The sequence below is a fragment of the Pinus tabuliformis genome, chromosome 3_2 (assembly GCF_031772625.1).
Source record: "Pinus tabuliformis cultivar Carrire ecotype Pingquan chromosome 3_2, CPIR1, whole genome shotgun sequence".
Taxonomy (NCBI): Eukaryota; Viridiplantae; Streptophyta; class Pinopsida; order Pinales; family Pinaceae; genus Pinus; species Pinus tabuliformis.
In genome coordinates, this window is record NC_142302.1 from 840,434,912 (window position 1) to 840,456,895 (window position 21,984).

Below are 21,984 nucleotides of genomic sequence, written 5' to 3' on the forward strand. Positions count from 1 at the left end.
GCCATGTGTCATATGCAAGGGAGACCACTTCCACAGAGATTGTCCCTGCATCCCTCGGATACTAAGGGACTGGTCTCCCCGTTTGCACAATTCGGTAGTGTCAACCTCTGATAGCCATGTTGACAGCTCACCGTCAACTAGTGAAAGTGAAGTCCCAGGACAGAGAGGGAAAGCTAGATTTCCCTGCAAACTGTGTGAAGGCGACCATGCCATCCACCGTTGTCCCTTCTTAGATGAGGCTAAAAGAGTTTTGGAAGATCGCCCGATTTTACGAGCGCAACTTCCTCCTGGATATCAAAAACTCCTGCCAAGTCCTTCACTAGTTGAGAACCCGGCTGGCCCGCCCAGGTGGTCAGCCGAAGCACCTATCATTGAAGATGAACCGTCTGGATCCATGCCTGACGAAAGTCAAAAGGTTGAGGCGGTAGTTGACCCGGTTTTGCCTTCAGAGGCTCTATCTTCGAATGATACCATCACAGAAGAGAATAAAGACGACACCGTCCAAATTCTCTTCATCAACACGGACTTCGACGAACAAGGGGGCAATTTGCCCATTCCTTTATCGCAGGAAGGAACTTCATCAGAGTCATATCCGGCCGTCTACTCGGTCCCACCACCAAGCAACCTAGTTGTCTCGTTCGACTGGAACCAACTAGGCAGACCCCGGTTGCCAGCAAGCATACCATTCAGAATTATCGTTCAAATATACAGAATGGTAATGGCTGGCACTATCATTGATGAGGGGGCATCTGTGAGTATCCTTTCCTCTATTGCTTGGAAAGCGCTTGGTTCGCCAGCGCTTTTGCCTGAAATGAGAAATCTATCAGGCTTTGATAAAGGAACCAGTCGACCTTTAGGGATCCTCCCCAATGTGCCCATAACATTGAAAGGGAAGACCGTTCAAATGAACGTGATGGTCGTTCAAGGACCCTTGGATTATAACCTACTCCTTGGACGAGACTATATATATTGCATGGGAGCCATCGTCTCCTCACTCTTTAGAGTAATGTGTTTTTCGCATGAAGGAAGAGTGGTCAAGCTCGTGGACCAACTTTCATTTCCCGGATCACGCATCGCAAATAGTCATATACCATCCCTAAATGGTCTATTCACGCAAGAAGTGTCTCAACCCACGGTCCGTCCTCCTGATGAGCGCGAGTAATCCGGGAGGATATGACTGGAACCCAGGGGGCATGCGTCCTGGTCTGCTTCGGCAGGAAAACTTTGGGTATAGGGTAGGTTTCCGCGGGAGAATATGACTAGTCTGTACCCCGCCCATGCTGGAAGAGGGTTATTCTAGAATAAGATTCTTTTGTCAAAGTTATGTGAGTTGGCGGGCATCGTCGCTTACCTTTGTCTATTTCGATAAACATTGCTGAGGAAGTGTTTTGTTTGAAAGATTAACGAGACAATCTTTGGGTAACCTGAAAGAGGTAAGCCTCTCTCTTTAAAACAATTGTTTTGAAGGAAAAGAAGTAGGGGTAACCTTGAAATCGTACTTTATGCCTGGGGGCATGCAAACCTTTTTTGAGTGCAAGCAAGGGGCGACTATTTATTTTTAAAATTTTTAGGTCCTCCCTTTAAACCTGTAGGTCTAACCCTTTAAACTCGTAGGATTAGTCGTTTCCGAACTTGCATAACGAAAGGATGCGGGGCATAGCTTTGGTAAGGCGCAAGCTCCATCAAAAATGGAATCTTACATGAGACATTCTTATCATATGACTGGGTAATCGAGCAGTTTTAGCACACAGTTCATGCTCGTTAAAAAATAAACGCAAGAATTGAGCAGTTTTAGCACACAGTTCATGCTCGTTAAAAAATAAATGCAAGATCTGAGCAGTTTTAGCACATAGTTCATGCTCGTTAAAAAATAAACATAAGACCGAGCAAATGTTTCCACCCGCGTTTAAGCTCGTTAAAAAATGAACTATCCCGGTAAATAACCACAGTGAATGTAATATCATCAGCCGTTAAAGCCTTGGTCGTGTTTGCACCGTCACCTCCACTTTTCCATTGGCCGATCATTCACCTCCATTTGATTGTTTACCCATTTTGAGGAACAGCTGCGAAGAGTGATTTCACTAGCCATCCTTGTGACACTGCCGTGATTGGAAAATTCCAACCTGTACCTGGAATCAGCTGCTAACCCTGTTTATCACTCGTTCCTCAAAAGACGAGTCTTCTTTAAGCTCTTTTCATCTGACTCGTAAAATATGAAAAGATTGCCGAGTTTTGGCCTTCCAGCTCGTTAAAGCGACAGGAAGTGCTATCCCTCCTCTAGATTTTAATCTTTTTGGACCTGAGGGATTATTGCACAAAAAGATCGAGCGCTTGTTTTATTCGGCTCGTTAAAACTATCGAAAACTCATCCCTTCTGTATTGTTTTATACTTTTTCGGACTTAAGGGATTAGATGACGAAAAAGGACTTTTGGAGTTAACTTTATGTACCTTTTCAGACTCTCTAAAAATGAAAAGGACCGAGTTATCCTTGTCGTTAGACTCGTTAAAATCATTAAATAGCGACAAACTTGTCTTTAGACGAGAACGAGTTTCACTATCGCTAGGCTCGTTAAAACATAGCGATGGGCTTGCCCGAAGGGCAGGTTATAGAACAAGCATATGTTATCCTCCTCAAGCTTGACAAAAATAAAGAGGTACTGGTCAGCAATGACTGGGGAAAAATTGGGAGAAACTAAAGAAAACTTTGATGGTAGCAAGTCGCTCTTGAACATGACACTTTTCCTCCGTACCACAATCGGGTTGGGTTGTTTCATTCACCGGTCACATCCATGGTCTCGCCATACCATCCATATTTGGGGTAATGCTACCAATCCATCGCATCAGTGTCGCCATATGTTCAAGAGAAGTCGTTCAGAAAAAGTCAACCATGTCCCATCCACTGCCATACATTATCCTTCATCCTTTCATGACCGCCACCCTGAATCATATGTCACAGATCATTTTCACCTCCATTAAAGTCATTAGCTCCGTTCCGTGTCACTGATGTGGGATTCATTAAGGCCCTCCTTTGACGGATCGCTTCTTGTCGACATCAGCTCATTATCCAAGAAGTTGATCTAGGAACAACCCCTTCAGTACTTTGAAGCTTGCATGCCTCAATGGCAAGTTTCTCACTTCCGGCGAAAGGTATACATCAATGACCTTCGACCGAAAGATTTTGCGTGGTGTTCGACGCCAAGTCCTTTATTCACACCACGTGAATTGTACTGCAGTACCTTGAGGGTCATTATCATTATCGGTGATTCCTCTCGCGCTTGTTAACGGTTTACCTCATTGACCGGTAATCAAGCGATGTCTTTCCATGTTCGACTTCAGAACAATTCTCACATGGATCGACTTGTACTTAGAGTGAAGATCGAACGAGTTTGAAGACCCCGGATCTAGTCTCATCCATCCGGGCTGCGATATATATTCAGGAAATATAAAGACATTGACATGTACATCATTGCAGCAGATAATCATCCTACCTCAAAGGATGATAATTTCATCAAAATTATCAGTCTACAATCAGACGATTGTCTGTTCTATGTACAGAAAAATGAATTTATAAAGCTGAGCATGGGAATGCCCGCCTCAGCTAGATCATGAAAGCAGTATGAAAAAATAATGTATTGTATTGTATCTTATTACAGGTCTCCTCCCAGCATTGGATGAACTTCGGATCCCCCTGATAAAGCATTTCACCCGATAAACGGCCTCATACTTTAGGGGGCAACTGTTATAGACATTTTTGTGCCTTACAGCATTGAGCATGAAATGTCCATAATCTAAGGGATCCAAAGTCCCTAAACATGTTGTTCCTACCCCTAGAGGAACAAGGCTAACAAACCACAGCAATTCACAGAAGTTCTCCACCAGAAACTGCTCAAAAACAAGTCAATTCAGGATCATTTCAGTGGCTACACTAGCTGTTTGCGCTGAATGTCAAAGCCAACACTGGCTACCTACGTTGAATGTCAAAGGGAACATTGGCTACCTGCGCCGAGCGAGAGTGGACATGTGGCAAGTTCATTTCTCAAGGTGTCAAAACCCAGGAAGCTTCCAAAATGACACTTGCCTCAGGGAATTCGACTGGTGATGAGTAAGAGGTTCCAAATCTCCAAGTGGAAGCAAGAACCTCCAAGTGGAATCAAGAACTGATAGAGGGAGAGGACACTAGTCAGATCTCAAGCTCACTCATCCTCTCTCCAAACATCTATATATGGATCTCTCCTCCATGAGATCTAGAGGCTGGAATTTTGTTATTGCAAAGAATTGTTGTTGGTTTGAGATTGGAATCATTGGGTGCTTAATGCTTTGAAGGGGGTGAAGATAGGAATTCCATTTGCTGGGAAGGAGATGCTGGATTGGAGCCCTCTGGGTTGTATCTCTTCCTGAACCTTGTTATTCATCAATAAAGCTATCTTGGTTTCTCCTATATACTGATGTACTTTTGATGTATGATTGCATTAGTATGTTTAGTTTATTTCTAATCCTGAACTAGTTATGAATATGAATCCATGTCTTGTGTAGTGTTCTCTTCTTGTGATCTTGCAGAAACCTCTTGAAGCTGGGTGAGCGAGAAGGAAAGTAGCTGGGAACTCTCCAAGAGAAGAGAAGCCGGATCGAGGGACAAACGGAAGACACTGGTTAGTCCATTCATCTCTCTCTTCATTCTTAATTCATAAAGGAAGAACGCTAGAATAGTTGTCTCTGTTTGTTGCTAAGGCACTGTCACACCTTAGGTGGATAGGATCGTCCTGCATTGGCATTTTTCCCCACAAAATTGATCTGTGACCAACTCTCTTGGATACCCGAACTTGTAGAATATGTTTTCTCTAAAAAACTCAGCTATTCTTTCCTCTGTCACTACTTTGATTTCTTTTGTCTCTATCCACTTTGTCAGGTAATCAGTGCACATAATGATGTATTGTTTCTCCTTTGAATGAGGGCTGATAGGACCAACAAAGTCCATGCCCCACTTCTCAAATGCCTCAAAGGTCACTTGAGGTTGCATGGGCATCTCATCCTTTGGAGTAGTTTTCCCCGATCCTCTGACACTGATCACACTGGTTGATATATCTCCTCACATCCCAATGAAGACTGGGCCAATAGTAGCCTACTTGCAATATCTTGAAGGTAGCTCTTTTTGCTGCAAAATGACCTCCACAAGGCCCGTCATGATAGGTCAGCAGGATGTCAAATACTTCCTCCTCCCAAACACATCTTCTCAAGATCTGATTTGAGCCAAGTTTCAAGATATTTCCCCCAGTCCAGGTGAAAGGGGTGCTTTTCCTTACTATGTTGTTGTTCTCTTTTCAGGACAGGTGTGGTGGGAACTGTGCTGAAACAAAGTAGTTTGTTATATCAGCAAACCATGGAGAGAGTACTGAGATAGCAAACAAATGTTCATCTCGCATTTGGTCATCCACCATTCCCTCTTCACCTATATACAAATTTACTCTAGACAAAAATTTAGCAACAACATTTTATTTACCATGCTTATCAATAATGGTCAAATCAAATTGTTGCAGTAAAAGAAACCATCTAATAATTCAAGAATTTACATCTGGTTTGTTCATTAAATATCTAATTTCATCATGATCAGTGTGCACAAAGGTTTGATAGCCTGTGATATAATGTCTGAATTTGTTTAAGGAATTCACAATAGCTAGGATTTCCTTCTTGATCACCGTATAGCTTAACTCTGCCTTTCACAAGTTTTTTGTTATAAAGTATATGGCATAAGGTAACTTTTCATCAATTTTTTGTAAGGCTACCCCTATTTCTTTTTTCGAGGCATCTGTGTGAATGTGGAAAGGTAGGGCCTAGTTTGGGCCTCTCAGAATTGGGCTAGTCACGAGCTTACTATTCAAGGTATCTAGGGCTTCTTGACAGTTCCGACCATATGAACTCGACATCTTTGCCTAAGAGGCCAAACAAAGGAGATGCTAGCTCACTGAAATCTTTAATGAATATCCTGTAATGCCAAGCTAAGCCTAGGAAATGTCTGACATCTCTCACCTTTTGAAGTGGGACCCTTTGGATGATGGCAATTTTGTTGGGGTCTACCTGTAGTCCCTGCTGAGATATTGTATGACCTAACACTGTCCCTTCAGTCATCAAAAATTCATATTTTTCTGGACTGAGGTATAGGTTCATCTCAATACACTTGTCTAGAACTTTTCCTAGGTTAGATAAAGCTTCCTGAAAGTCAGAGCCATAAGGAGTAAAGTCATCCATGTATATCTCTACTACATCATGAACTAATTCAGAAAATATACTCAATATCGCTCTTTCGAAAGTGGCTCGAGCATTATAAAAACCAAAAGGAAGGACCCGATATGCAAAGGTATCCAAAGGAAAAATGAAATTGGTCTTATCTTGGTCTTCTAGGCTAATTTGAATCTGATTATACCTGCTAAACCCATCTAGGAAATAGAAAAAAAATTTCCCTGCCAGACCATTTAACACTTGATCTATGAAAGGTAAAGGAAAATGGTCCTTTTTAGTGGCTTTGTTCAATTCTAAATAGTCGACACAGATTCTCCACTTACCATTTTTCTTTGGCACTAGCACCAAAGGAGAGACCCATTCACTGTCAGAGATGGAATAGATGAATCCTGCATCAAGCAATTTCTGCAGTTCTTTCTTAACAATATCTTTAAGTGCTTAATTCATCCTCCTTTGAGGTTGCATGATTGGCTTGCAATCCTCCTTGATGTATATATGATGAGTACATACTGAAGGGTGCACTCCCTTCATCTCGTTATAACTCTAGGCGAAGGCATCTAGGTGTTTTCTCAGTAGGCTACACAGTTCCTTTTCCTGGGAAATGGATAGGGATGGATTGACTTTCAAGGTCCTTTCTGGGCTGAAATCTATATTATTAACATAGAGAGAAGTGGAGTCGGTTGCATAGAGATCAGTTGAGGGGTTGTTTTTGGTTTCTCTTACTATGTCCTCTAATGCTAATACACTCGGAGGTGGATTCTGAATCAGATTTTCAATCATATCGTCCTCATCTTGTTGTTTTCCCCCCATGGTGATTTCTAGTGCACAAAGTGATGGAGAATAGACTTCATCCTCATCTACCTCCTCCAGCCAAAGAGGTAGATCATGTTCTAGCAAGGGTTGGGCAGGAGGATATAGGATTAACTACTTGGACATGTGTCCATTCTTTATGGTCATGTTCCCAGCTTGACAGCTCATGTAGGCATCAACGGTAGCCAACCAGGGTATTCCCAAAATGAGAGGATACCCAGTGGGCTTTGCCTTTGGCTGGAGAATTAAGAAATCAGTAGGGTACTCCCAAGAATCAATGGAGACCATAACATCTTCCATAATTCCCTTAGGGGTCATGGTGGAGTGGTCTGCTAGCTGTAGCACGGTCATGGTCTTCCTCAAGGAGCCCTAGAGTTAAGTTTGAGCATTGTGTCCTTTGTCATCACATTAATGGCAGTCATCAGGTCAATCAAGATATGTGGAGTCATGGTGCCATTGATATGGACATCAACTATTGGGTTTCTAGTGTCTAGATATTTTGGACATATTACCTACCCTAACATTAGGACGGATAGTTGTCCTATGACATTGATGGTTGGGGCATCTCTCTTATGCCTTCCTGGATGCCTAAAGCAGCTCTCTTTGATCAACCTGTTGTAGATAAGCACATCTTTTATGGCTTGGAGAAGTGGTATCTTCAAACATAAATGTTTCAATTCTCCCAGGAGTTCAGTTTCTTCTGAGGTAGGCTAGACTGTCATGGGCAGTCTCTCAAAAAAGGGTGGAATTGCTTTAGGTTCACTTTCCTCTTTATCTTCCTCAATGTCCATGGGTGGAGGCTAGCTATCTGGGAGAAATTTTACAGATCACAAGTTAATTTCTTGAATTTCGCCAGCATAAGTTGGGCATGATGGTTCCCCACTATACACTTGATGAGCGTGTCTGTTGTTCAGGTTTGGATTTGGCTGGGTAGGCATTTGGGGTTGCTTTGGTGGAGAAAGAGGTAATGGTTGTGGTTGGGCACGTGGTGGAGGCAGAAGAACATGAAGCGAGTTGTATTGGGGCATCCACCCTTGATGAGGCGCATTCCACTGAGGTTGTGGTTGAGCATAGGATTGAAATGAATGGGTGGCTCGTTGGGCATGATATTGAGATGTGAAGGACCAAGGAGGAGGCATGGACCAGGAAGGATGTGCAGGAGGGCCCCAAGAAGGTATGGAAGGGACTTGGTTGGGTTTATGGTATGCCTAAGATGTCCCTTGCATCCCCAGCTGGTATGGTCTAGGTCCATGCGACCTCCTTTGCTTTATGTAATAAAGCTGTTCAGTGACTCCGTTAGCCCCTTGATATGCAACTTTAAGTCCGGGTAAGGAAGACTACTTATCTGTAGAATGATTTTCTTTAGAGACTGAATAAACCTCTATAGAGTTCAATGGGCATTCCTTCCTACAATGCCTCCTAGTGCATCTAGGGAAAAACATGGCCAAAGCCCTCTTTTCTTCCTCTTGTTTCCTTTTGATACGTAAGGTATCCATTTGCATGGAAAGAGTCTACAACATCTCACTCTTGAATTCTTCTAGGATGTTTCCAATTTCTCCTTTAATGGACAAGTTAGAGGAAGAGGCACTGGCTGTGGGTTGAATCCCTCTATCTTTGCTTCTGGCTGCCCTAGAATGGTCTCTGAAAACAATATCTATGTCCTCATAGGATAGTTGGTAGATGTCTCCCCTGGACAATAGATGGAGGGTGTTTAAAAGATCTTCCAAAATTCCCCTGAGGAGGACCGCTTCAGAGACTTAGGGCAACCGAACACCCGACCCTTTTGTAACTAAGCTGGAACCTCTCTTCATGGTCCTCCAGGGACTCATCACTTCCTATGGTCATTCGGAAAATTTATTCTTTGGTATCTTTAGACCTACAATAGTCTCGGTACTTGTTGTTAATGGCTTGCTGCATCTGAGCCCAAGTTGTTATGTTATTGCTAGGTAATCCCGTGAATCAGTGCAGTGTTGCATCCTTGAGAGTAGAAGGGAAAAGTTTCAACTTTTTCTAATATTTTGCATAGTCATAGGTTCGACAGATAACAATAAAATCGAAAAAAAAGGTGTCAGGATCTTCTATAGTCAAACCATGGAAATTAGGTAAGATGGAAGGGCTTATATTCTTTCTTTGGGTGTCCCCATTGGTCTCCTGAATGACAAAGGTACCCTCTATTCTCTCTCCATTCCCCTAGTATTTGTGTTTCTAGCCATTGGCTCCAAAGGAATGTTTTCTTCTTCTTCTTCCCCTATAGGTTATTCAAATATTTATTGCTCTTCACCTAAGGGTTCTTCTTGATCGCAGCCACCGAAGAAGAGAGAAGGCTATCCATGTAATGCAGTGGGGGTGTTGGGCAAAAAATTTCCTTAGTTATATCTATTTCTATGATGCATGAAAGGAAATCTTCTTTGGTTGGATTTTGTTTCTTTTCGCCACACTGATAGTACTTGCAAAAACTAAAATTGATTGAACAAAACAAATTGCAACTAGTTGAAGTGAACTTGCTGAATAGAAATTTGCAGAATTGAAGAGGAAAGAAAGGAAATACGGAACTAAAGGAAAAGGAATGACTAGTCTACTTTTGCTAAAATAAACTATTACCCGAATGTTGCAATAGAAAATAGAAGAAAGCAGTAATCACAGAATACTCTGATGCATCCCCAGAAATGGTGCCAAAAAGTGGTGAGCACCAGTATTTACAACAATAATGTTGCAACTCCTGTGCTGCGTACTTTACTCTTATCAACCTGGTAGTTCATAACAAACTTGGAAGCATCAGTGTTGTATGCACAAGTACTAGTTCTTACTGCAAGTTGTCACTTGATTAGCCGTCGCAAGATCATTAGGAGCTCAAGCCAACTTCTATGGATTCCAAAAAAAGCTCTATATCTGATGAAAGGAAACAAAGATTACTCTATAGATGCTACTCTAACTGCAGAAAGGAGAAAGACTTAAATGTAAAGCAAACCTAGTAAACCCTAATTAACCAACTAATCCTACTTTGGCATAAAGCACTATGAAAGCCATGAAAGGAATGCCATTACCTACTCAAGGAGGTAAACAACATCTAACTAAGCTATTTCTGGAAGTAAATCAACAAAAAACATCTTTTTTCGATTTTTATGTATCTTATGTGAATTTGACATGCATGTAATTTATTGTGTATGAATGTGGCAGCGAATAGGTGGCGTTGTAGGGTGGTTTTGGGACTTGAGAGGATGTAGGATGGTGTGGATGGGTTCTAGGAGGTCTCGGGTGGCTTTCTGGAGGCTTTTCACATAATCGACCTTCAAAGAAAGCTTACAAGAAAATCTACAAGAGGACATAGGAAATCTACAAGAGGAAAACAGGGCAACTGTAGGAGGCCTACAAGAGGAGGCCGAGAGAAGTTTTCACTATTTTGAGGGTGTGAGAGTGGGTGGAAGAGGTTGATGAAGGTTGGAATGAGGTGTTATGGCTCCTAGGGTCTACCAAGAATGACCAGGAGAGAGGAAAATTATTGAGTTTGCTCAAGGAGAGAGGAAGAAGTTATATGGAAAATGCAGGAAACTAAGGCAGAATTGAGGTGAGACTTGGCAACCTATAGGGCATGGATCAGATGGAGGATGGGATGGCTGATACGCTGGCCTGCTACTAGAAGAGATCTACTACATAAAAACTGACAGTCAACCAAGGAAATCAAATAAGAAATGAAATGAGTGCATCTAGAAAAAAACAGATTTTTCCATCAAAATAGTCTGAACTATGATCTGTGAAAGAAAATGCTGAGAAATGCTACAAGAAAGGAAAGCATGAAAGAAGACTATTGCAAATAAATAAGTGAGCATGATGAAGAAGATCTGAAGCAAAGAAAAACTGGACTATTAACCTACTAAAAAGCTGCAAACACTAGAAGTCCTATGAATGAGGAAAATTTGTGTTTTTGGGGCACCAAGAGGGTCTTTGCCTCAAATCATGGTCCAAAAGCGAGGAAGAGAGGCCAAGGAATTGTTGCTAGCCTTTTGAATCTTCTCTTTATCACTGCTTAGCTTGCTATAGAAAGCACAAATGGAAGCAAACTACTGAATCATCAAAAGCAACTTTTCTTCACCATAATAGAAATACTTCTAAGAGCAAGCTAATCTACAAACTGAAATAAAACATATAAATACAAGTAAAGAGGAGCTTGGCTTCTTGGATTGGGCCCTAACCCAAGAGCTTAACCCCTTAGAGGTAACTCAGTGCTAGCTAAAAAAGGATTCCATCTTTATTTCCAAAACAATAGCAGGATTACACGAAACTGTCACAAAATAATAAGCTCGAAGTTGAGCAGAGTTTACAGAAGCAGAAATCCAACAAAAATCCCACTATAATGAGACCCTAGGCCTCTCTACATATACAAATGAAGCTACCAACATCTTCCTTAAAATTAGGGAGGCTTGGCTCCCAAAACTCGAGATAATCATGAGTCATCCTCCACTTGCTCAGCTTCCTTCTAGTGCATGATTCGGCTGGTTGTACTCTGAGGTGACTGAAGGGGAATTCAAAGTGAAGAGTAATAAATGAGGGGGATTCCCTCCTAAAATTCCTCTCCTTTGTCCACTTCGAGTTATTGCTGCCATTTTTCCACTAGATCCTTGACTTTGACCTCAAAATACATCAATAATCTGCATTAAACACATTTTATACCACATGGCATCATAACTAACTCAACTCAATCCATAACTATAAATATAATCAAAAAATCATACAATAAGCTAAGATAATGGTACATTTGACTAGGTTAGGAGGTAAAATGAGCCCATATAATTACCTATAAGTCCTCTCCTTTGTCCATTTCAAGTTATTGTTGCCATTTTTCCATTGGATCCTTGACTTTGACCTCAAACTACATCAATAATCTGCATTAAACACATGTTATACCACATGGCATCATAACTAACTCAGCTCACACTCCATAAGCATAAATATAATGAGAAAATCATACAGTAAGCTAAGACAATGGTTCATTTGACTAGGTTAGGAGGTAAAATGAGCCCATATAATTACCTATTTATGAGGCTCATCAATACATACCCCATTGACATTGATTCTTCACAAGAGTTACCACTCCCTTTCTCCTCCAATCAATCAATAAACCTTCGCAAGTGCTTCTAATTATGGTACCTGAATGACCCATTCTTCAATGGGAGGCTTTTGTGCTTCTCCATCTTTGTATTCATGTGGAAAGTGACCACGCTACCCTCTCTATTTAATTTTTCCCATTCCCTTTGTGGTTGGAAAACCACAAACTCAACCACATTCCTTGTGTCTCACTCCCATTCGAGAAAAATATAATTCCTTCTTTCTCACCCCATCGGGGAAAAATTGTATATTTCTTAAAATGAAATGGAATTAAAATAAAAATAGGAAAAAATACATAAATGAAATGTACAAGTATTTTTTTTGTAAGCTTATATCGTATTACCTCACAAAATAGAAATTTTTAGTACATCATTCATCCATCCACTCTCAACAATTTTACGGCAGAAGGTCTCAATCTGCCCATTGGAAACCAGATAGTTTTGACCATCTCCCTATAGAGTAGTTTGTCCAAAACTCCAAAAATTTTAATAATTGAAACATAAGTAGAATTTCTACAGCATAATTATAACACAAAAGACTATCAACAATCATAAGTTGGCCATCACTTGCTATTAGAAGCATCATACAACATAAAGGCAAGAAATGTATTTGAAATAAAACTCCATGCATCTCCATGTATATGGGTAGCCACCCCACCCCCATCATCTAATGTAATTCATTCTTGAAGGTGGGGGGCTCCACTTGCTCCACATAGTCTCCTCTAAACACACTCTATCAAAAATTTAATTATTTTTTAAAATAACTCTAAATTTAAAATTTAGGAGTAATATACATTTCTTTATCATTTTATTTTTCACAGTGATATACATTTTACAAAAAACACTAGATTTTCTAATAAAAACTATTTTAATGCATTACCAATAATAATGCAATACAATAATGTATTCTAAGCATTAATCTTTCACAAAATAAATTAATAATATGTTTTACCTATTAAACTTCTATATAATTAGCTATATTTAATAAAATAAACTATAAATCTTCGTACTATTGTGTCTTATTTTTATTGTTCTAAACTTTTGTCATGGCAATTGCTACAATTCTTCAGTTTTTTATTGGGTATACTGGAAAAGTTGCAATATCACACAACCCTTGTGGGTTTGGAACGTCTCTTAACAATCTCATGTATCCTTCTTCTCCCCAACTTTCTCCCCAAGAGTTCTTGAGTCTCCAAAACTTAATTCCCTTATTTTTTCCGGAAACTCTGTTGCCATATCCAACCAGTACACCTCCATGGTTAGTTACTAAATCCTGTCCATTGTCAATGTTGTAGCCCCCACATGGACCAGTAAATATTCCCTGCTTAACAAAAAAAAATTGGTTAATTACACTTGTTAAATTATTTATATCTTACTTATTAGTTCTCAAACAACAATGTAAAGAATGGTAATCACTTACACTCATATAAAACTCAAACTCAGGACTGCCTGCTTCAATTCTTACAGCAATAGGTTGTTGAGTTAATACTGATTTGAGATGTGCTTCATTGTTAGGGGTGACAAATAGAAATCCATCAATGGATGCATCTGGATTTCCAATCTATATGGAAACAAAACAACACAATAATTTAATTATCTTACAAATTACAATAATGTTATTATTATAAATATTATTATCTACTGATATCTAACTTTATTATTATTATAAATATTACTATTTAACCCTATCTAACCATCTTTATCTTAATGCACAAATCCATCTTAGTATTAATCATTAAACCAAAACAACACAATGATTTAACTGTCTTACAAATTATTATAATATTATTATTTAATGATACATAACTTTATTATTAGTATGAATATGACTATTTAACCATATCTAACTATCTTTATCTTAATGCACAAACCCATCTCAGTATTAATCATTAAACCTTGTTATTGTACCTCTGAAAATCGACAGTACGGCCCCTTAAATTCAATGTAGGGATACCGCTCATCGCTGATCAACCCTCCGGTGGCCATTATATATCGGAAAATAGGGCTAAGAGCCCCTGCGGAATCGCAACCATATCCTTCGGGATTGCAATCAAGCGATTGCTGGGCTGATAGGCTAAGCAAATTGCCTGTTCTGATAAAGTGGATGCCCTCTACAGCGCCTGCATCTATAAATGCCCAACAAGCACCTGCAAGGCCAAAAAATAAACAGTATGCACGAGACACCAGGGAAAAAATCCAGTTGCTTAGTTACCATTTGAAATTGAAATTATTTCTCTCATAATACATACCGCAGTCGCCTTGATCCTTCACACTGGTTACCGCTCCCCTACTCCTCCAATCAAAAGACCTTGGCAAGCTGTTCGAGTTCTGGGACGTCAATGATGCATTCATCAGTCCCATTCTCTTGAGTTTCTCGATCTCTTCTCGCATGTTCATCGGTTTCAAGTACATTGCTCTGAATTCTTCGTGATTCAGATCCGCAAACTTATTCAATCCAAGTCTGTACGTAAGATTCTTTTTATTCACAGAGTCTATGAATTTCACATTGCTCTTAAATATTTCGAATCGCTCATCCGATGCATTTCTCGGGGAGCGTTGCCGAGGCAGCCAGTTATGATAAAGGAGTCGCAGACTTTCTTCAGACTCGAGGTCTTTGTCTGTAAATCCAGGAGACTTGCGGGTTGCATTCACTGATAAAGCCCACAAGGCTGCCAGCACCAGAAACAGAAACAGAAACAGGACCGCCCTTGCCATTAGTAAACAACAATAATTCACACAAGTATGCCCACAAATAATGTGAATTGGTGGAGATAAACTGGAAGAGGATGTCGTTATATAGTAACTAGGACGGAGTGTAATCCAATGACATCATTAGTGGAGTGTAATCCAATGACATCATTAGTGGCGTGAAATATTATTTGTTCAAATTACATATCTCCATCTAATAAGTCAATGACAATGACTATGTTGGGATTCTTTTTCTAAATGAGATTTTAATACAGATAAACATATTTAATTAAGTTTGGAATCTTACATTTTAATCAAATTAATTAATGTAACAAAAGTCAACTACAACTTTTACCAATAATAATATTTAATTAAGTTTAGAATCTTATATCCTAATCAAATTAATTAATGAAATAAAAATCAATTATATTTAATTAAGTTTAGAATCTTATATCCTAATCAAATTAATTAATGAATTAAAAATCAATTAAAAATTCTTTTATTTTTAATAATTTATATTTGATGAAGAAAATTAAAAAACATAAAAATGTTTTAGAAAAATATATAAATATTCACATGAATAGAATAGGCATGTAAGCTTAACCTTATATAGGGAGCATAACATTATTGTAAAATTAAGAAATATTATTTATTTGTTACATATCTCCATCTAATAAGTCAATGACTATGTTAAGATTTCCATGTGAATAAAATGTTAAGATTCCCAAATTCTTCTTATTCACAGCATCGATGTATTTCACATCTTCTTTAAATATTACGAATCGGTGGGCATGCCGCTTATCATAAAGGAGTGGCAGGACTTTGTCTGTGAATCTAGCAGTAGAACCCATTAAGAATAAGCAATAACTGGTCGATATGCCCAGAAATAAGGTGAATTGGATCTCGTTAGATAGTAACTACGACCGAGTGTAATCCAATGACATTATTAGTGGCGTGTAATGACGTGACACCATTACACGGCATTGCTGAAATATTATTTATTATTTGTGAGCGGTTGTTGGTCAAATCACATATCTCCATCTAATAAGTCAATGACTATCTGGTTTTTTTTCCTAAATGAGATTTTAATACTGAAAAAAATATTTAATTAAGTTGGGAACTTTATATTTTAATTAAATTAATTAATGAAATAAAACTCAATTATAAGTTTTTATTTTTAATAATTTATATGTGATTAAGAAAAAAAAAGAAAAGTTTTAGAAAAATACATAAATATTAATATGAATAGAGTATGTATGTAAGTTTATATATGGACCATGATATTATTGTAAAATTAAGAAGTAATTCAATTATGTATATGTATAATGAGTTGACACAACTAGAACACACACATTTATGAAAGAAAACATAATAACAAAGGCACAATCACATATGTGATGCATGGTCAATAGGTAAAACATGAATAAATTGTACAAATAATGTTGTTTTGCGATATCTCGATGATACACATATATAAAAAGTTTCTAAGTGACTCAATTTCACTAACAAGATTTATTAAATTTGAAGATTGTTGAATTTAATTTATGGGCGAATTTATTTGATGAGATTAGCAAATCTCAAGTGGATCACTAACATGATAATTTTATGGAATTAGTCTAAATTTCTATTAAAAAAAATTCAGGTTCGAGGATATTGAATTTTATCATGTATATAGACAAAAGTTTATACACTAGTAAATAAAGGATAATTTATTAAATTTAAAGTTTGCTGAATTTATTTGATGGGTGAATTTGAATTTAATTTATGAGTGAATTTATTTGATGAGGTTAGCAAATCTCAAACGGTAGATTACTAATTTGGAAAATTATTCTCCATCAACAAATATGAGAAAAATGGCACCCAAGAGAGAGACGCATGTTGAAGGATGATTGAATCAGGGATAACCCAAATCCCTCTACAATTAAACTTCAGACGAGCGCAAAGTGGCACAGAGAGCACAACCATATCCCACATACATGGGGATCGATGGAGTAACCTCGGGGAAGACTCCTATAGCCTTGAACTAGAAAGAAATTCACTGGAGGGAGGATTTAAATTCTCACATTCTTTGTATTTATTAAAACCATTTAATTAGGGTGAAGTTGAAAATAATTAATATTATATTGTATTAATGGAGAAATGGCTACATGGTTGTAACGTAACTCCTTAAGTTAGGATTAGTTGCTAGGTTGTAGGGTTTGTTCTCACCTCCCTATTCTTTTGAGATGTATTTATTGTATAACCTTTGATTAATTGAATGTGATAGTATATGCTCCATTTTGTGCAGTCTCCACGTGAAGCTTGCTCACCTCTGAGTTGTTGTTCCATTTAATTCATTTTTTTATTTCCAGTTTTTCTGATATGGTATCAGAGCTCAGATCTGGTGAGCCTGATTTACTTGCAGAGCCTTATTGGCTACATTAGAGCCCTAGTGGGTACAGAGCCTTCGTGGCTACAATGCCCTAGTAGCAACAAAGGATCCTTAGTGCTGACATTTTCAGAGTCTAGGTAGTTCGGAGTGACATACCTTACTCACACAAGAAATTATCTTTTTCATAGGTCTCACCATACCTCGAGCTGAGCACAAAGATGTCATTGTGTTTTTCAGCCTGATAGAAGCAATGATCATCATGGTATGAAGGTCAAACTTGTGATGATGTGACCCTTACTTAGAGCGAATTTCTTCATAACCCCTAGAAGTCTCATTTTTTCAGCTAGAAAGGGTGATGGCGTGGTTTTATGGTTCTGATCTTCAAATTTTGCCAATTTGGTGGTGGATCTGAGTTGCAGACCTAGAGATTTTGGTTGATTGGTTGTAGGTCGACGAGATCAGAGGCAATTAGGTGGATTGGTGGTAGATCACACATATTTGTGACATTTCAAAGGTTATCGTATGTTGTGAGATTGTTTTTTTTGTAGCTTGTAATTTTTCACTTGGTTAGAATCGACTAAAGATCGGGGTATCTGGATTCTGATTAGTCTGAAATGAATAATTCCATAGAATCTTATCTCAATGAGACTAACAAAATTGATGGGACCAATTATACCAATTGGAAATTCAAGCTACAAACATTGCTTGATGGATCGAGTGCTTGGTCGATCGTTAGCAGCGATGACCAGAAGCCGACCATTTCACCAGGTGGTATGAAAATGCTCATATAGAATTGGGATAAAAGGGATAATAAGGTGAAAGTCTTATTGAAGATGTCTGTGAAAGACAATATTATCCCACATATTAGAGACTGTAAATCGTCGAGTGGGATATGGACTACACTCAAGAACCTTTACGGGACATCGAACACAAATCATGTCTTGTCACTCATAGGCAAGCTGTTTTCCATGAGGATGGAGGAGAATCAATCTTTTGTTGGATTCATTGCACGGGTCAAGGACCAGAAGGATAGTTTGGCTGATATCAGGGAAAAGGTGTATAAATACGATGTTATCACAATTACATTGAACAGGATGATTGACGAATACCATATGTCTATCACAGGCCTGTCTGCAAGGAGAAATCCCCTACATTTGAAGAGCTAACACGAATCCTGATTCAGGAAGAAGGGCGGCCGCAAAATTTGAGACCACAAAGTGCCGATCTTTCTATGATGGTGAAGAAGAAGCCATACAAAGGGAAATGACCATAGGGACAGAAAGGAAGTGGTGTTTTTTAGAATAGACCATTTAGAAGTATGTCTCTAAGTAACAATGGTAACAAATCAAACATTAAATTCTTTTGTTATGAGAAGGCCAGTCATTTAGCTAAGTTTTTCTTTAAGAAAAAGGAAGATGAGGCTAGAAATAAAAAGAGAAACCACATAGGGCACTTTGCTAATGAAGGTCACAGTCATGATCTTCGATTATTTGTAGTTGATTATGCTCTTTCAGCTCTTGAGGAGGATGAGGCAGAAATATTGTTCGTGGATTCAGGCGCGTCATCACATATGACAGGTAATAGGCATTAGTTCAAAATTTTAAAGAAACTGCTTCTAGAGCTCACATATATTTAGGTGATGACAGAGGTTAGCACATCAAGGGGTACGGTGATGTTCTAGTGATGTTGCCTCATGGTAATATCAGGTATATTACAAAATTTATGTATGTACTCGGGATCAAGAATAACCTAATTTCGGTTTCTATGATGGAAGATCAGGACCTCCAACTCGAATTCTTTAGATCATATTGTGTCATAAAGGTCAGCAAGAAGGAACTAGTTGCATAAGGAGTGCATGTGGGAGGCCTGTATAGGTTGAATGTCAAGAACATGCCACACCAAGCTCTGGCTTCAACATGATTGACAGCCGAGAATATTTGGCATCAAAGCTTCGAGCATCTTAACCTACAAGTTCTCATGTTGCTACAAAGAAAAGGTATGGTTGATGGACTAACCGTTTTTCAGAATTTTCATTTAGATTTTGATGGATGTGCATTAGGGAAAATGCATAGAGAACAATTTCCTTTCAATGTTGAGAGGAATAAAAGAGATATTTTGGAGCTTGTTCATACAAATATATGCAGACCTATGCATACTAGGTTGGTAGGTGGTGTATATTATTTTCTACTCTTTACTGATGATTGCACTAGATTCTCTTGAGTATATTTTACTAGAACGATGCGTGAGACATTTCAATTCTTTAAAAAATTTAAGAATATGGTGGAGAAGTAGACAGGGAAATTCATTAAGATTCTCCGCTCTGATCCAAGGGGAGATTACAAACTGGGAGAGTTCATGAAATTTTGCGGGAATCATGGGATTACTCAAGAGTTCACAGTACCTCACACTCCACATCAGAATGGCATTGCAGAATGCAAGAACACAATCCTTGTGGAGTGTCCACAAAGTATTCTTCAAGGTAAGGGTCTATCTAAAGGTTTTTGGGCTGGTTCCATTGACACTGCAGTATACTTGAAAAATAGGAGTCCAACTAAATGTCTCAATTTTAAAACTCCTTTTGAAGCACTTTATGGATATAAGCCTATAGTGAATCATTTAAAGGTTTTTGGGTCAAAATCCTTTGCCCATGTTCCCAAGGATGATAGGAAAAAGTTATATCCTAAGGCCATGAAATGCATCTTTGTAGGATACTGCACTGAGTTTAAGGCTTATAAATTTTGTAATCCTTTGACTAATAAAGTATTTGTGAGTCGAGATGTTCTGTTTCATGAGCAAACTAAGGAAGGAAGTAAGGGGAATAGCCTTGAAGAGTGGCACATTCCATTGTTGATGGAAGAAAGCGGTGAGGGCATGCAACAACAACAACAACAAAAACAGCATCAGGAGAGAGGGGAAGGAGCAGGTGATGTAATCAGTATGTTGAGCCCGCTAAGGTTTGAAGTAGACAAATTTGAAGTGCATCCCTTACCGAGAAGATCAGGTAGGTAGACTCAACTACTATCTAGATTGAAAGCCTATGCTTTAATGTCAAACATTTTAGATGTTATAGAACCCACAAGTTATAAAGAAGCTAGTCAATCTCATGAGTGGCGGGCTACAAGGAATGAGGAATTTGAATCTATTATCAGAAATAGTACTTGGGAACTAGTTGAATTTCGTGAACGAAAAACACCCATAGGTTGAGAATGGCTTTACAAACCTAAATTTACTGTAAATGGGAGTATAGAAAAGTTTAAAGCCAAGCTGGTAGCAAAGGGTTATTCACAAAAAGATGGAATTGACTATTAAGAAGCATTTGCTCCTGTAGCCGAACTGAATACTATTAGAATGCTAATTTTTGTAACTACAAAACTTGAGTGGAAGCTACACCAGTTAGATGTTAATTCTACATTTTTAAATGGTTATTTAAAGGAAGAGGTTTATTTAATGCAACCTGAAGGGTTTGTTAAACAACAACATGAGAATTTAGTTTGTAGATTGAAAAAGGCCCTTTTAGGTTTAAAACAAGCACCCGGGTCTTGGTATGAGGAGATTGACTCATTTTTCTTACAACATTGATCCGGATTTAAACAGGAACGCAATAGATTACAGAGATAACCATAAATACATAGATGAAATAACCATAAACACAGAGATGCAGCGTAAATAATGCTTCATTTCATTAATGGAAAATACTGAAATCTACTTACAACCAAAATGGAAATAAACTAGCTAGGGCGATGGTAGCTTATCTCTGAGAAGAGATGTGGCGGCTACATGCCTCTGAGCTATTCTAAAAACTGAGTTACAATGAGGCTCGAAGGCCTATTTATTGTTGAGAAACAATGGAAAACCCTTAACATTCCAAAACCTAACCCTAGAAGATGAAACGCCAAATTGTGGGCCCCGTTTGGGTAAATTGGTACATCAATTTCCCAGGGTCATAACTTTTGCATATGATCTCCGTTTGACACATACAATAGCTCGTTAGAAAGATCTATCCGAGTACTACCACTTTGGGAGGCAACATGGGTCCTAGATTCCCAAAAAAACGTCGTTTAGGGCCTCAAAACGGCTCTAGAAGTTCAGGACCCAAAAAACTGCTAAAAATAGTAAACTGTGCTACAATTTAGGAAATTGAAAAGACTGAAAGAGACAGTTGTGGGGGTCCAAATGGGATAGGTGGGTGGTCACCAACATCCACCTGGATCATTCCTCCCCCCTTAGGAAGAAATGGTCCCCATTGCATTGAGTTCCTCCATCTGCTGAACTTGGTCCCTAGTGAGCTGTTCTGCAATCTCTCATGTGTTCAGAAATGGTGAGAAGCATGGTCGACAACGGTCCACATTGATCACTTGGTGCAAGCGAAGGAATGGAGGAATGCTATGATTCAAAGCATTCTTTCCCGTAGCCTTGTTACTAGTGTAAGGACCATGTCGGAGTGGTATGAGTTTTTGATGGGTTCTGGTAAGGCGTTCTCTCTGCAGATGCAACCAGACTTTCTTGCCCACTTGAAGCTTGTGTGGTATCCCTGTGGATGAGGAGAAGTTGTTCCCATGTTCTGTCATGACCATAGTCCTTTGCTGCTGCTGCTGCATAGAGGAACCCTTTGCAGGGGTCATGGATGTAGCATTGATCTTCCCCTTACTTTGGGAGTGAACCAGACAGATGAATTTCCTGGTCTGTGATATGAGCTTACTGCCTTTCTTAGCGGTAATCAAAGATGTGGCGGTAGGTGGGGCTACCTCTGGTATCCTGTATAATGAATTATTCAAAGA

At 38.8% G+C, this 21,984-nt stretch overlaps 1 protein-coding gene across 1 annotated transcript; it reads right to left on the minus strand.

Moving 5' to 3' along the window:
* Window positions 1-13,213: 13,213 nt before the first annotated feature.
* On the minus strand, window positions 13,214-14,862 carry LOC149183282 (KDEL-tailed cysteine endopeptidase CEP1-like). The gene is made up of 4 exons (XM_089414902.1): window positions 14,397-14,862; window positions 14,056-14,294; window positions 13,568-13,708; window positions 13,214-13,468 (listed from the first exon to the last, which is right to left on the minus strand). Exons 1-4 carry the CDS (start codon window positions 14,860-14,862, stop codon window positions 13,214-13,216), a joined length of 1,101 nt encoding a protein of 366 aa, XP_089271028.1.
* Window positions 14,863-21,984: the final 7,122 nt, after the last annotated feature.

Bases quoted from the DNA above. Each gene is read 5' to 3' on its own strand.
- LOC149183282 (XM_089414902.1), bottom strand. From the start codon at position 14,862: ATGGCAAGGGCGGTCCTGTTTCTGTTTCTGTTTCTGGTGCTGGCAGCC. The intron at 13,709-14,055 runs GTACAATAACAA...GTTTCCATATAG, and splicing joins CGTACTGTCGATTTTCAGAG to ATTGGAAATCCAGATGCATC. The intron at 13,469-13,567 runs GTAAGTGATTAC...TTTGTTAAGCAG, and splicing joins AGTTTGAGTTTTATATGAGT to GGAATATTTACTGGTCCATG.